This window comes from Micromys minutus (genome assembly GCF_963924665.1).
Source record: "Micromys minutus genome assembly, chromosome: 4".
Taxonomy (NCBI): Eukaryota; Metazoa; Chordata; class Mammalia; order Rodentia; family Muridae; genus Micromys; species Micromys minutus.
Window position 1 is genome coordinate 37,375,148 of NC_137973.1, and position 16,399 is coordinate 37,391,546.

Genomic DNA, 16,399 nt, shown 5'->3' on the forward strand with positions numbered 1-16,399 from the left:
TAGAATGTTGAAGAGACGTGGTCAAAGGACTGCACTCTGGAGGATGAAGAGAAAGAGAAAACCAAAGAGTCCCTAGTCTTACGGTCGAGACAGGAGCCGAGACCGGGAGAACACAGCAGCGCACAAATGCAGCAGGACTGAGAGAGGCCCAAGTGGAGAAGCAGGCTGCCGTGGAAGAGTAATGAGGCCATGGTGTGGAAGCCAGACTGCAGGATGCAGTGAGAGTATTGAGGGAGGAAAATGAAGGTCAAGACAGAAGCCATTTTCTTTTTGCATGCTATGGGCTGTGTTGCAAGCTAGGAACGCGCATTCCTAAATCTAGACTCAGTTTTTCATGACTCTTTAGACATGGCTTCCACAACTAATGTCAGGATTCCTACATACACAAAACTAAGATTCTCCCCTTTATTTCTTTCATTTTGAGACAGATGTGACACTCAGTTCTCTGGTGTCTGAAGCGTTTGTCAGGTTCTTTGTGGAGCTCGTGGGGCATTATTCTCTGAATATGACTGTCACAGAGCGTGGGGAGCGCGTGTTCCTAAGGGAGCCATTCCGTAAGTCCCACACTTCTCGAAGTGTCCGCCACTTTCTAGATCTCTTCATGGAGACGCAGATGTTTGCAGGATTTGTCCAGGACCGGGAGCTTCGGCAAAGCGGAGTTAAAGGTGGGTTTTACCAGGAACTATCTTATCTGGTGTCTTAATTAGGGTTCTGTTGCTGTGAAGAGACACCATGACCACAACAGCTCTTATAAAGGACAGCATTGAATTGGGGCTGGCTTACAGTTCAGATTTAGTTCTCATGATCGCCGTGGCGGGAAACATGGTGGCATGCAGGTAGATATGGTTCTGGAGAAGATGCTGAGACGTCTACATCTGGATCAGCAGGCGGTAGGAAGAGACTGAGACACACTTCCTCCAACAAAGCTACACCTATTCCGGCAAACCCCTATCTCCTAATAGTGCCACTCCAAGTAAGCCTGTAGGTGCCATTTTCTTTCACACTACCACATTTGGTGAATTCTTAGAAGGATTGAGTAAGATAAGATGTGTAGACTATCAAGGCACATCTGAGTTACTGTGGGATTATCTGTAATGTTTAACTTAAGAATAATACACTGTAGTAAGAACAGGATTAGTAATACAGAGAGGGATCATCCGTGAAAGGTGCTTCCTAGCAACCGGGACAGTCTGAGCTCTATTCCTGGGCTCAGTGTGATGGAAGGAGAGAACAAACACCCACAAGTTGACCTCTGATGTGTACATGTATGTTGTGCATACCCACTTCACACACATATATAAAAAGCATGAACATACACAAAGTTAAGTAAATAAACAAGTAAAAATAAAATTATTAAAGAAAAGACCCATTTTAGGCTTGGGGTATAGCTCAGTAGTAAAGAACCTGCCTAGTATGTACAAAAAGCTGCTATGCACCCACAGCACTGCCAAAAAGAGAAAGAAAAGTGTATTAGTTAGGGTTTTACTGCTATGAACAGATACCATGACCAAGGCAACTTCTAAAAGAACAACATTTAATTGGGGCTGGCTTACAGGTTCAGAGGTTCAGTCTATTATCATCAAGGCAGGAGCATGGCAGCATCCAGGCAGGCATGGTGCAGGCAGAGATGAGAGTTCTACATTTTCATCTGAAGGCTGCTAGTGAAAGACTAACTTCCAGGCAGCTAGAATGAGGGTCTTATGCCATGCCCACAGTGACACACCTACTCCAACAAGTGCCACTCCTCAGGCCAAGCATATACAAACCATTACACAAGGAAAGGTTTCATTTAATTGGTTTCCAGACTGGAGTGTTGAGCAGTTTCACTGATGTCTTCTTCATAGGTTTGTTTGAAGTCCGGGCTCTTCAATATTTGGAAACGATTCCTGAGTCGGAACCCAGTGGGGTGAATAGAATTTTACGGAGTCTTGGTGAGTCGCTCTGCCCTATTGGATACTTAACCTTGTGGTATAGTCCCCAAGTCATGACCATGAAGCTTCTCTAGGTTGCACTCTTTGGGGATACTTAAAAAAAAAATGGCTCTATTTACCAGAAAATAATGTATTTAAATATACAGATAAATGTTGCATATAATTTTAGGGAGTCTATGGACTTCGGACTTAAAATCCCTAGGGGATGAGAAGCAGAAGAAGATGCCTCAGTCTAATTCTGCATTTTATATACATAGTTCTTTATTGTGTTTAAATTCTAGGATGATGTGTGGACAATGGTGTGCCTATCACAAGACAATGGCCTTAAACTCTGAGCTTTGGAGTATATGCCCCTGACTAGACCCTGTCCTTAACTAGCTAAGAGGCTGTGGGTAAATTATGCCACAGGCTGTGATTTCATCTGCACCTTGGGTTAAATTAGATCAGATGATAATCTTTATGGACTTTAAAAAGGTCTCCCTCAAGTGTTTAGACATCTCCAGGGAGTAAGCTAGGTAATTTGAAACTTCAGTCCAGTTGAAAACCACCTGTATTAGATTATGTCTTGAGTTCTTTTCTGCCTCTACAATTAGACATTCATGGGGTTTTTTAGTGGCTAAAACCATCAACTAATAGCTTTCCATTAGTGGAACAGAAAGCCTGAAGTAATATAAGTGAGGCTCTCGAGCAGTGGTTCTCAACCTGTGGGTCACGACCCCTTTGGCAAACCTTTGTTTCCAAAAATATTTACATTACAACTCATGACAGTAGCAAAATTGCAGTTATGAAATAGCAAAATTATTTTATGATTAGAGGGTCACCACAATGTTACACGGTCTCGGCATTAGGAAGATTGAGGACCACTGTTCTGGAGGCTTATTTGGGGTTCTAGTTTGGGAAGTTTCAGCTAATGACTGATTGGCCCTGATGCTTTTGGGCCTGTGGCAAGACACAGGTGAGAAGAACCTGCTTGTGTCATGGCTGCAGGAAGCAGAGCCAGGGAGGAACAAGGCAAAGGCAGACTCGTGACCAGGTCTCCTCCCTCTAGGCCCCATCTTTTGAAGGTTCCATTACTTTCCACTGGTGCCACAAGCTGGGGCTCCTACACATAGGACTTTAGGGACTCTTATATAAAAATGACCTGTAGCCAGCACTTGACAAGGCAGCTAACCCTGGATGGTTCTGAAGGGTTGGGTTAGAAGTCCCTGACTCAGGTGTACATTACAGCAGATGAAGATGGAGTGAGCTCAAAGACCTCTTCTTTTACCAGGAAGCAAAATGAGATTTCTTCACAAGAAGTGAAATCTTTGTCTTCATTCTAAGCACAACTGAAAGTGCCAAAGACAGTGTTTTCCCCAAGGACCTGGAGGCTTTGAGGAGTCCTGTGACATCCTTGTGACTGTAAAAGGAGAAAGACTGTCAGAGGACTCGCCTGTTGCTGCAGACCAACTGGGAGCAGTCTACAACCAGTGCACGCTCTTCTTCTGATTTGGGGACTGTTTGTTTGTTTTTGAGACAGGGTCTCACTCCATAGCCCTGACTGTGATGGAACTCACTCTGTAGATCAGGCTGGGCTCAAATCCCGATCTCACAAATCTCAAGGGTCTTACAGAGGTGTGCTGCCTCTGCCTCCCAGTGCTGGGATTAAAGACGTGTGCCACCATGCCTGGGCAAGTTACTTTACTGTGGTGTTTTATCTTTGATTATTGGGTACAAGCAGCTCTGCTTTGTGCTTAGTCTATGAAAGAAGTTGTCTTTTTGCAAGAAAAAGACTCAGAAATACTTGGTGTTGCATTTTCTAAAAACAATGCAAAGCTGAGATTGAGGAGAGAAATGAGAGTTTCAGGTACTAGGGAGGTAGACACAGGGGACACCGTGGTCACATGGTTCTCATCACTGAAGCATCTTGTTGCTTTAAATCCATTGACCGTTTATGCTTTCAAATTTTAGTACTGTTGCCATTGATAACCCCCTTTTGTCCCATATCCTATCTTGGAGAATTTCACTCATGTTAGAACTTAAAAAATCAGACACCATGCAGGACCTCCTCAGAAGATGTGTCCTGCAGGGATAACTTGCTTCTCACATGTCAGCATTATGCTTTATGGAATGGAGCCAATATGAAAATGTGCTTTTAAGGACATAGCTATCTGTTTATTGAGTTTTGGTATCTACAGTTTGCTGCACTGTGATAATCTATATGTCATCTTATTGGAGCTTTAGATCAGCTTCGTGATATTTTACAAGACTGGAGTTCAGAGAGGCTAAGTAATTTGGCCAGTTATATACAAGATAGAACTAAGCCAAACACTTGACTTATGAACACATACAAAGCTGGTTAGTCCTATAGGTGTAAATGAACTCTTTATAGAGATGTTTAAAGTTCTCTGTAGAGCACACCAGAGCTTCCTCTTGGAAGCTATGGGTGTCTAGGCAAGGTTTGTTCCTTTGTTTTTTCTTCTGCTGCTGGGGATAGAACCCAGGGTCTTCTGTGTATTCTGCCATGCTGGTTATTTTTACATCATTGTAAGTTTAATTGAGTGTTTCCTAAGCCTATACCTATTCATCAACCAGATGCTGAAAATCTAAAGTCAGAGTAGGGCCTGGGGAAGGGCGTCGTCAGTGAGGGTGCAGTTTTCATTGGTAAGTGATAGATGTTGTGGTAAATGTCAGTTAATTTCTGTAACCTTTGCTCATGGCTCTACCTGGCATGGAAAATATTTATTCAGACTTGGAAAGTGTTTTGCATTGTGTTGGGATACAACTGACTTGTACAGTATTATCATTGTCACTAGTGCAAGTGTGTCTGAATGAATCCATGTAAGACTGGTGCTGTGCAATATAGTTCCTACATGTGGGTCCAGGGAAGAGAACTGAGCCTCTTTTAAAACGTTAGTGCAGCTTACCCCAGTAGAGCTCCTCCCAGACATCTCTCTCATTTGGTCTCTTCTTACACTCCAATCCCAATGGAACAATTCATAATTGTGTATAAGATGGGGTAGGAGGGTTTACTGGGGTTAGTCATGACTGTCTCTCTGCAGGGAGACTTTACTTTGGGGAGAGCCTTACCTTCTTACAATCTGAAGCTGCTTCCGTTCCTTGAGTTTGTTTTTGTAAATGTTGTGAATTCTAAATATGTTTGTAAAAAGAATTGTTCAATATTTCTATCAAATGTTTACAGATCTTTTAATGAATAAAGGCATTTAAAAAAAATCCCACAGATCTCTTGGAGAATTTAAAATAAATGCACTTAAGATATGTAGTAGTTACTTTTCTGTTGCAGTGATACAACATTGGCCAAGCAAGTTAAAGGAGAGTGTTGATCTTGACTCTCCTTTAACTTCCAGAGATGAGTCCATTTTGGTGGAGAAGCATGGCACCAATAGGAAGGCAGGAGCGGAAAGCTCCCATCTTCAAATGGCAACTTGGAAGCCAAGAGCATTTCCAGAGACTTCTCCAGTCTAAAGATCTGCAACAGCACCACCAGCTGGGGACTGAGTGTTCAAATCCCTAACCCTGTAAGAGGCAGTTCTCATGGAAACGTGAAGATACTGCACTTTACATAAACCTAAAGACAGCACATGTACATAATGTAAACTCATAAATACTCAAATCCATCGTAGCCTAACCAGCCTTATAACCGTGATTTCCAAAGCTCTTAACAGATTTGGCTGAATGCACATTGGATAATATGTGTAGTCTAACAAAGCTTTTTGCATTTACCTCTTAGTCTGGAAGATATTTTACAGAGAATGTTTACTAATTACAGTCTGAGGAGTGGAGAGCCAACATGGAGCAATATTCTATTACCACAAATCCTAAAGGCAAAATTATTGGGTTTTTTATAGGCCCTAAAGACAAAATGGCAGAATCTTATCATTAATTTATTTACATCCTGATCACTGCCTCCCCTCCCTCCTGTCCTCCTACTCCCTCCCTTTCACCTCTCCTATCCCCCCCTCCCTTTATCCTCAGAGAAAGGGAGGCCTCTCATGGATATCAACCAGCCTTGGCATATCAAATTGCAGTAGGACTAGGCACATCTCCTACTGAGGCTAGACAAAGCAGCCCAATTGGGGGAAAGGAATCCAAAGGCAGGCAACAGAGTCAGAGACAGCCCTCCTCCAGCTGTTAGGGGTCCCGCCTGAAGACCAAGCTGCACGTCTGTTACATATGTGTAAGGGGCCTAGGTCTGTCATTGCACCCACTTTGGTTGGTGCGTCAGTCGCTGTGAACCCCTACGGGACCAGGTTAGTTGATTATGTATGTTTTCTTGTGGTGTCTTTGACCCCTCTGGTTCCTTAAGTCCTTCCTCCCCCTTTTCCACAAGATTCCCGGAACTCTGCCTAATGTTTGGCTGTGGATCTTCACATCTGTTTCCAACAGTTGTCTGAGCCGCACCTGTCTGGAAGTATGACAGAACGTCATTAATAGTGTTAGGGGTGGGCTTTCTCATCGCCCACACATCTTGTAAGCAGGGCAAATTTTGGTTATGTGGGTGGGTTGGTGATCCCACCTCTCCATTGGTAGTTCCAGGAGGTGGCCATTTCAGGTTCCACATCCCCTGTTGCTTCAAGTCTTAGGGTCATCCTTATATATTCCTGGAAGTTTCCCTTTTCCTAGGTTTCTAGCTCGCCCCAGAGTTGGCCCCGCTCCGGGGCAGAGCCTTTGAAATGAGACATTTTGTAGATATAATCACAGTTCCGGAAGGGATGAGGTGTTTGCATTGCTGGGGACTGAACTGGTTTTGCCATTGAGCCGCACCCCTCGGGTTGCTCGATCTAAAATTTAATTGGAAAATAGGCTCACATTTCTCGTTTCTATAAAAGAACATTCTTAAGGGACCGGCTGCGAAATGGGGATAAAGCAAGGGATTACTAGAAGTCCAGCACTACACGAGTTTAAACTATAAAAGGTTAAAGGATGTGGGAAATATATTTCTCCCCTCTAGCCAAGTCCAGCAACCGCCTCTTCTGAAGTCTGTCCAACCCACTCCTTCAAAAATACCCACAGGGTACCCATACAAAGAAAGGCACTCTAGCATGTTCTTCAAAAATACCCACAGGGTACCCATACAAAGAAAGGCACTCTAGCATGTTAGCACGTGATGCCTACAATTACCAACTGCGCGTGCGCCAGAATCGAAGCGCCAGAGCCAGCGACGTGCATGACGTCATTCCAGACGCAGGCGCAGTGGAATACAACTGAGGCTGCGCAGACTCAGAAGGAGCTCTTGGAACCAAGTGCCGCGCCATGGCGGGCACGGGTTTGGTAGCCGGGGAGGTGGTGGTGGATGCGCTACCCTACTTTGATCAAGGCTACGAGGCACCCGGCGTGCGGGAAGCGGTGAGTGCGGGGCATGTGTGGCGGGGCCGCCGGAGACACGCTGCCCTTTCCCGCCGCGACCCCGGCCTGTTCTCGTTCTTAGGCTGCAGCCCTGGTGGAGGAGGAAACGCGCAGATACCGACCTACCAAGAACTACCTGAGCTACCTGACAGCCCCGGATTATTCTGCCTTTGAAGTAAGTGTGGTGTCCTGAGCCCAGCACTCCGGCCCGGAGGCTTGCCGACTTTGATTTCGGATTGAGGGCTTTAGCTGTGTAAAATGAACTTCACCTTCCAGGTTAACTGATGTTTGCTGCTCATACTGAGTGCCATGTAGGTGTCAGTCAATTCAAAACCGTCAGGTGAGCTTTCCACAGGGCTCGTAGTACAAGAACCCGCGAAATACTTTATATTGGTTTCTGCAGATTTGTTTAAGAGTGTGCCCCCGCCCCGCCCGAGTGTGTGTGTTAATTGAGTCCATGGTAAATTTCACAAAAGGACCCTTTGTCCTTTATTCTCTAAGGTCCACTCAGAAACAGTTATTACTCGCGAAATTTTCATATTTATAATCTTAAGTACCTGTACTCTTTGCCACCACTGGAGGGAGATTTTTGTACCAAGACTCAGTTGGCAGGTGTCTGAATGCCTGAACAAAAGCATGTCTAACTGCATACTATTTTTAAATGGTTATCCTACAAGTGCAACCAAAGCACCATGTAGGCCCTAATCAAGTAAATGTAAGGTGTCATTTCCAGATAAATGAATTTGGTTAAACATTTCAGTCCACACCTGTTCAGAGTTTTTCCCCGTTAGAATACGAAGATGTTAAAACCCTCAGTTTAGGGAGACTGCTCCATGCTCAGGGCTGTGTGATACACTTGGATCTAGATACCAAGTTTTTAACTGGGTTGTGACTCCTGGATGGGGTTTCATAACAGACGTGGGAGCTGCAAGAAATATGGCAAAAATTAATTGAAAAAAAAAATCAAGTCCCAGACCCAAGTATTGGTCCTTGTTACATCATGTGACCTCACAGTTTACACTGTGTCAGACCGTCCTGTAACACCAGAGATTTCTGAAATGATTCAAGGCTATTGTATGTTGTGAATTACAAAGTGACCAGGGGCTGTGGTTAAAGTTGTCTTCAGGGCTCTACAGCTGATTGCAGTGTTTGGAAAACTGCTGATTTAGGGCTAATCCTTGACAGGTGGGCTCTTTTGTGTCCACCTCCTTTCATGCCTAGGTAGAGTGTGGAATTAAAGAGTATGCCTATTTCTTCAGACTCTAGATAGAACTAACCTCAGAGCAAAACTGTGGTGGGGGAGGGGGCTATGAGAGTGTAGCATAGTGGCCCTGGGTTCAAATATTCGTAACCTTTTTTTTTTTTTTTTTTGAGTAGTAATTGAGAGAAGGGAAAAGATTCACTATAATTCACTACAATGTATAGTATAAAGTAAACTGCATTCATTATTCTCAGCATGATCCCTTTACTAATTCTTTGTGTTTGTGCACCAGACAGACATAATGAGAAATGAATTTGAAAGACTGGCCGCCCGACAACCGATTGAATTACTCAGCATGAAGCGGTAAGGAGGCCAGAGGTTGTGGAGAGTGTTGGCTGCTGTGTAGGAAGTGGGAGTGAAGAAGAGCACTGTGCACTGTAATCATGAGTTCAACATTTAAAAATGCCAGCAAGTATATATGAGAGTTTTAAGCAACTTTTTAAAAAGCTAATAAAAAGCAGACTTTACCTAAGAAGGGTCATGATAGACAAGCAGGAACAAGAGACATCAGAGTCTCTGACTTTTACAGCTTCTTTAACTAGTTCACATTTATGGAAATAGTTCTTTGTTATAGTATATATGTTTTAATCTGTAAATCAGTTTCCAAACTATCAGGTTTCTATGTACTGCCTGGTCTACATTATATCCTTGGTCTTTTGTGCATGTATGGTCAGGGGTTGATAATGTGTGTCTTTTATGTAGTGGGCATATGTCCGTGGAAATTCTGTTGGAAGGAGTGATGAAGGCTTTGTAAGATACATTGGTTTATTTGTGATGTAATTTTAGATATGAACTTCCAGCCCCTTCCTCGGGTCAAAAAAACGACATCACTGCGTGGCAAGAATGTGTGAACAATTCTATGGCTCAGCTGGAGCATCAGGCGGTGCGGATCGAGAACCTGGAGCTGATGTCGCAGCACGGGTGCAATGCCTGGAAGGTGTACAATGAGTAAGAGGCCTGGCTTTCTCTTGTCCTGGCCCACTCAAGGCTGCCAGTGTCTTTAAGTGTGTTATGCACTTGCTTGTAATTCCAGCACTTGGTTTGGGAAGTTGAGTTGTGGAGGAGGGCCTGCCTGCCTTATAGTTTAGTCATCCTAGGCTCAAATAGCAAAAAATATCCGTATCCAAAATAATAACAGCAGTAATGCTAGATTTGACTTACGGTTGTATCAGAACTACACCAGCAAAAGGCTGCTACCTCAAGTCTTACCTTAGAGTTCACTAATGCTAAGCTATAACTCACACTACCACATAACTGCCACGTTCACTGTACAGCATAAGAAAACGAGCTCTGAGGGTGACTTGCAGAATACATCTTGATAGAACGCAATCGTTAACACGGACTCTTAAATACTGGATTCTCATATTCACATGCCCTGTTACTCACATCCTGACCGGGGTGGTGGCTCTCCTATAGCCCAGCAATGCCCAGGAGGCTGAGGTATGGGAATTACCATGAATTTCTGGTCAGCCTGGGCTACAGAGTGAGATCTTCCCTCAAAAAAATAAAACAGTAAAGTTTCCCCTGAACACAGAATCAGGGAATACCATACCATTTCTCCTAGGGGAAGTATCTATACACACACCTCTTAAAACTTTTAAACAATGAGCTGGATGCACAGAAGTGTTGCTGTGCATTTGGGGCTAGCCTAGGCACACAAGTTAGTCCCTGTCTTGTTAATAGATTAATACCCAACACTAAGATTCTACACGCTAATGCTTGCTGAAGAGCTAAAATTAAAGAGTGGAGTGGGCCTTGTGTAGCCTTAACTATGGGCCAGCAACATGTTTATGAACAAATTGGTAAACTGTGGTTTAGGCAAGCTCAGCAGTGTAGAATTTGCAAATAATGAGAATCAAAATTGTAAAAAGATTCTGCCAGAAAGGATTCTGTTGAGTTGGGCTTACTGGTGCCACCAGTTTAGCTCCAGGTTCAGTGAAAGAACCTTTCTACTGACAAGCTAGAGGGTGGAAAACACCCAGATCCTTTGATGTCCTCATGGGCAGATGTAACCAAACCAAAAAAGAATAATGATCATTAGCCAAGTACGGTGCTACGTGCCTGTATACCTATAAACCAGCACTTGGGAGTCAGAGCCAGGTGGGTGGATCTGTGTGAGTTCCTAGCCAGCCTAGTCTACATGGTAGACCCTGTCACAGAAGAAAGTCCTTTTAACAGGACAGTAGAACTGGACCGTTAACACCTTTAATCCAAGCACCTGGGAAGACCAGGAGTCAGTGCCAAACTAGACTGAGACCCTTTCGAAAACAGATTCCACTTAAAAAGAAAGGTGGAGTCAGATGGTGGCCCAGTGGTGGTACAGTGCACCAAGCATGCACAGTTTGAGTTGGATACCTAATGCCCACACCCACACGCCAAAGTGAGATTGGATTCTTAAAACAGCAAGGAAACTAAGCACAGTAACATATATATGCTGTGCCTACAACGTATAGTGGAACCTTATACTTCCTCAGACAAAAGAGGCAGACAGTATGGAGAGCAAGGGATAGCCTTATTGAGAAGAGCATAGTGCGCACATTGCTTGTCTGCCTTTCAAGCACATAGCACTCTGAATCTTCAGAGCAGTTTTGCTTCCTTCAAAACCACCAGCTACTTCTCCACAGGAAGCTGATGTCATCAAGACAGAAACATCCTTTTCAGTAACGAGAGGCCAGAATTGAGCACAAGAATGACACTCCAACATGGGGTTGGTGAGGCCTCTGAAAGTGAAGAGCAGAGGGTAGGAACTAGAAGGGCACAGCTGTGGGAGGAAACAGATCGTCAGAGGAGAAAGATGAATGTGAGCAGCAGCAAATCCACCGTGAGGAGTCCTGGTGTCCCCACCAGCATCACACACCCTGGATGTGCACAGTCAGGCCAGGGTTGCTCAGGGAGACCTGAACTGTGATAGAGAAAGTTGATGTGATATTTGATTTCTATCTTCATAGCCAAAGGAGTCATGACTAGTATGGTGGCACTGTCTTTAATTCTGCAGCTAATTTAACACAGGCTGAGAGGCAAAAGGATTGCCTAAGCCCAGGAGTTCAAGGCCAACCTGGAGAGCATAGTGGGGCACTCTCAAAAACAGGTCCTGAGAGTTTAAGACATCACATCGGGCAGGCAGTGATGGTGACGCACAAATTTTATCCCAGCATTTTGGAGGTGGAAGCAGCCTGCTCTACAGGGTTAGGTTCAGGACAGCTAGGGCTACACAGAGGAACCCCGTCTTGAAAAATGATGTTACATTATTATCTAAGATCAAACTCAGTAAAGTACTGGATTAAACTAATGTTTATGAATTATCTGACATTCTAGAAACATATCCCCAGATTTTAGATTTTTAGCAGGAAAACCTGACTTGATATAAATAGGCAATTCACTTTTCCTGGGTGTTACCAGATTTCAAGGTGTTTGTGCTCTCTTCCTTAGAAATCTTGTTCATATGATTGAACATGCACAGAAAGAGCTTCAGAAGTTAAGGTAAGTTGTTTTTTTTCTATTTGATTAAAATTTAGATGAGCCTCTGATAGAAAGGGGAAGAAAAACTATTAATACTATGTAGTCCTATAAAAGTAAAAATTCTACTTTTGTTAAGCAATTAATTTTTAATTATGTATGTTGTTTGTGTGTGTAAAATAGTTACCTTTGAGAAAAATAGAAATTCATAATATTCTAAGAGGTAGATGTCAAGGAATAGCAAAAATCAAAGCTTGTATCTTATGGCATATATTGAAGGAGGCTTTGTATGTTGTGGCATGTGTTGAAGGGAAGCGTTGGATAGACATCGTTAAATGTCTGGTTTATGAGAAGTAGGTTAGGAAACCTCTGAACAACTATAGATTGAACCAGGGGTATGGAATACAGCTGTAGCCCTGGTGCTTCAGAAGCTGCATGATTGTGGTCTGAAAGGACTTGTCCCTGAACATACTTCAGTCAGCAGGGGTCATTGAGCAGACATGGAAACTTGGAAGAGCTACCTTTGAAGAGCCATCTCCTTGTCTAAGGGCTGGCAGATTTGTGTTGGCAGGGACAATGGCTGGACATGTACTGAAGTCTGCTTCTGAGTGTATTGCAAGTGTAAGACATTGTCTTCATCCTGTGCTTTTTTTTTTTTTTAAGTGGTTTTGGTTTTAGACAGTAAGTAAGCCATATAACAGATAGCTATTAATACACTAAGTAATGTTAATAGAATTTACTGTGGTATTTTTGATCTACTGTGTCTAGCATCTGACATTGAGTTTGCTGTACCAAAGTGGAGGTAAAAATAAGCTTGAAACCTGAAAATATTCTTTACAACTCACAGATCTGCAAGCCTGTAAAGAACACTTTGTGAGTTAGGCAGGACATTAGAATAACACACCGCACACATGCGCACATATGGGAAAGAACCTGGAAGGACACCCACTGTCTTAGTTCATGTCTTGCTAATAATACCACATGCTCGGTAAGGTGGAAATTCAAGGTTGACGAACTGAGTCTTTGATAACCCCCTTAGGGACAAATCCCAACAGGGTACTTGGAATCACATGACAACGGGCAAGAGGGGTGCAAGTGTGTGATTTAGACTGTCTATGAAACCACTAGTATTCAGATTTTGGAGTTCTGCTCTGATAACCTTATCAAATCCAACAACCACTCTAAAGCGCACCTCTAACCCCTGTAATTGGATCTGTGATTCATGCTATTAGTCTCTCAATGGCTGTTAGGCTCCAGTGTGGATGTTGGCCAGGATAAGCATTCAAAGTGTAGTTCTCACTGAAAACCCCACAGCTGCTACCAGGAAAAGTCCAGGAAGGAGGAATTTGTAATCTGTGTGTTTGTGGGTTGGTTGGTAGTTTGTTTCCTCCCACAATGAATACATTTTATGAATTTGTAATTGAAAAACAGTTAAGATAAAGTTAATTCCTCGAATTAGCTGCAATGTGCTTGTGAGCACTAAAGAGTTTAAAGATACTCTATTATTATTGTTCTGTTGATTTTTATCGTGTTAAGATGTCACTGGATTGTATAACTTTCTACAGGAAACATATTCAGGATTTAAACTGGCAGCGAAAGAACATGCAGCTCACAGCTGGGTCTAAGTTGAGAGAAATGGAGTCAAAGTGAGTGTGACTTTGTCGTGTTTTACCATCGTGTTTAATACGTCGTGTGTACATGGGCTGCCATGGGAACTCCAAAGGGGCCTTTGTGTGAGTGCTGTGTGAGAGGCACATAGAGTAACGTGAGATACTGCTCAGTGCTGGCGTTGTAGCTAACATGAGGCCAGCAATCTTGTAGAAGGTACAGTTCTATACTGTGCCTAATTTGTGCCTTTGTTTGCCCCTGTTAATCCATATTTTATAATATTCTTCACATACACGTGTACACAGATTTATAGAAATCCCTAAATATAAGCTGTGTGTGCCCATAAACACCTTAGTCCCCACATGTTGGGAATAAGGAGGAAAGATAGAAACTTTAAGGCTAGCCTTGGCTACCGAGTGACGCCCTGTCTCTCTTTTTTTTTTTTTTTTAAGATTTACTTATTTATTAAATGTACGTACACTGTAGCTGTCTTCAGACACACCAAAAGAGGGCATCAGATCTCATTACAGATGGTTGTGAGCCACTGTATGGTTGCTGGGATTTGAACTCGGGACCCTGGGAAGCGCAGTCAGTGCTCTTAACCACTGAGCCATCTCTCCAGCCCACCCTGTCTAGAGGTTAAATACCTCAGTGTAGTGATGAGTGTTTGTCATTTGTTTGCACTGTCCCTCTGCAGTGTTCTCTTCATCGTGAGAGTTGTCTGTGCCAGGCTCCCTTCACAGTTCTCTCAAAGCTCATGCATCAGTCTGTCCTGGAGAGTTACAGGAACAGTGACCTCAGTCTGGGGTTTGGTGGTGGTTTGTTTGTCCACCATTATTTAAACCTCTGCCTGTTTTCTGCTAATCTTATGCTGTCTTGTCTCCCTTCTCACTATTCCTCGTGTCTGCTTACTCTAAGGTGACCTGTATAGCACAATTGTTAACTCACTTACAGTTACAAGAAGGAATGCACAGAGCTTTTGTACCCTCCCCTGCTTTCCCATGATGTGTTTCATGTGGAAAGTTAAAAATGTTAGAGCCCTTAGTGAAACTACATGTTTAAGATCAACTCTGCAGGAACTTTACATCAGCTCATTTCCCCCTCTTGTTCCCCTTCCTAGCTGGGTGTCGCTGGTGAGTAAGAACTATGAGATCGAGCGGACTATCGTACAGCTGGAGAACGAGATCTATCAGATCAAGCAGCAGCACGGGGAAGCAAACAAGGAAAACATCCGCCAAGACTTCTGATGGCTGGGCAGCCAGGAGGAGAAGTGGGCTCCACCAGACTCCACCAGACTTTCCCAGAGTGACTGTTGCTGACTAGTGTTTAGAGACCAAGGACTATGTGAACTGGTGTGTGTCTTACAAAATAAAGATTGTCAACACGTTGCTATTTTTATAGCTATAAAAGCCCGGGTTTTTAAAGTAAGTATGACTTTAGAATAATCTTGTCATATTTTGTAGCCAAAGTCTTTTTTTTTTTTTTTTTTTTTTTTAAGGCTTCATTCACATTTTGCAATGAAGCTCCTTTATTTTTAAGGCTTCCAACATGTTCAGGAAGCTGGGAACCTTGAATTTGTTTTTGTTGAATCAAGTTCTAAGTGTTTTTGTGTGTGGCTCCAGTGAACTTTATTGATGACAAAGGGATGAGGCTCCCTTCTAGGGATCTGTGACAGAGATGGGTGTAGTGAGAATTCTGGGATTTTAATCCCAGGTGTGGGGTACAGGGCTGCTTTGAAGCATCTGATTTGCCTGGTGCTCTAGCCGAGGTGCGGTTTGCCAGCTGCACATAGTTTCTGCAATTGGGTGACATTCGGAATAATGAAACTTTTCAGAGGGGCAAAACGTCTGGGGCCCTGAGGGGCAGTGTTGGCGGCTGTGGTTTGTTAGTCATGCTCACGGAAGCAAGAATTAAAATTAGATTCAAGGATGCTTCTCTCCCCTTTCCTTCTTTCTCTCCTAACTAGGGATGGGGGTAAAACTCAGGAGGATAAAGGGTGGGAGAGAGAAGGACCCACAAAGTAGCAAAGACCAGCTTTAATAGGAGATGCTCATCGTTGGGGGCTGAGTTGGGACAGAGACTTCAGTGGCAAAGGCCTCTGTTTCCCTCTCTGCTCCTGCTGGGATGGCTGGTTCGGGACTTCTTACTCCTTGGAGGCCATGAAGGAAGTGAGCTTGACCAAGATGCTGAAGTAAATCAGATTCTGCGTCAGAAATGGGGGAGTGGGGAAAGCCTGGTCCTCAGGATGCCCTTCATGTGTTCACCTTATTGATGTCATCGTACTTGGCAGCATCGTGGCATGTTAGAGCCACAGTGGACATGCAAGGGGAGGGAACACAGATGACCATACCAGTGAGTGATTCCCCATTTAGCTCTGGGATGACCATGTCTACAGCCTTAGCGCACTGCTCAGTGCCAGTCTATGTAAGGATGACGTTTTAGCCCTGTGGACAGCCCAAAACATCTATGGTCCTCTGCGTGGTGGTATGACTTGTGGTCTTAAGTCCCTTGTGGTGCTGGGGGTAGGTGGTAACCAGTTGGTGATGCAAGAGTTATTACTGACAGTTTTGAATATTCACACTTCTCATGTTCACACCCATGACACAAATGAGGGCATCAGCAGAAGGGGCGGAGACGATGGCACTTTCAGCTCCGCCCTTCAAGTGGGCCTTGTTCTCCATGGTGCTAAAGATGCCAGTAGACCCTGTAACATGCTCAGCACTAGCATCACCCCTGTGATGGTGGAGTGTCACTGCTGGAAGATGGAAATGGCCTTCCCTTTGATGACAAGTGTCCC

At 43.8% G+C, this 16,399-nt stretch overlaps 2 protein-coding genes across 3 annotated transcripts in view; both read left to right on the forward strand.

The window, feature by feature from the left end:
* DENND2C (DENN domain containing 2C) overlaps positions 1 to 3,292 on the forward strand; it is a gene marked incomplete at its 5' end in the record, with an annotated part of 37,834 nt that extends 34,542 nt beyond the window's left edge. For both annotated transcript variants that reach the window (XM_080915953.1, XM_080915954.1), the window contains 3 exons: positions 429 to 665; positions 1,845 to 1,931; positions 3,202 to 3,292. In XM_080915953.1, coding sequence (XP_080772079.1) covers positions 429 to 665; positions 1,845 to 1,931; positions 3,202 to 3,233 — 356 coding nt within the window. In that variant the 3' untranslated portion in view covers positions 3,234 to 3,292. The remainder of the gene's footprint in view (positions 1 to 428; positions 666 to 1,844; positions 1,932 to 3,201) is intronic.
* A 3,846-nt stretch (positions 3,293 to 7,138) lies between these two features.
* Positions 7,139 to 15,457, forward strand: BCAS2 (BCAS2 pre-mRNA processing factor). Its single transcript, XM_080915597.1, has 7 exons — positions 7,139 to 7,277; positions 7,360 to 7,452; positions 8,771 to 8,841; positions 9,325 to 9,486; positions 11,968 to 12,018; positions 13,560 to 13,640; positions 14,723 to 15,457. The coding sequence occupies exons 1-7, from the start codon at positions 7,185 to 7,187 to the stop codon at positions 14,847 to 14,849; spliced, it is 678 nt and encodes a 225-aa protein (XP_080771723.1). The 5' UTR covers positions 7,139 to 7,184; the 3' UTR covers positions 14,850 to 15,457.
* Positions 15,458 to 16,399: the final 942 nt, after the last annotated feature.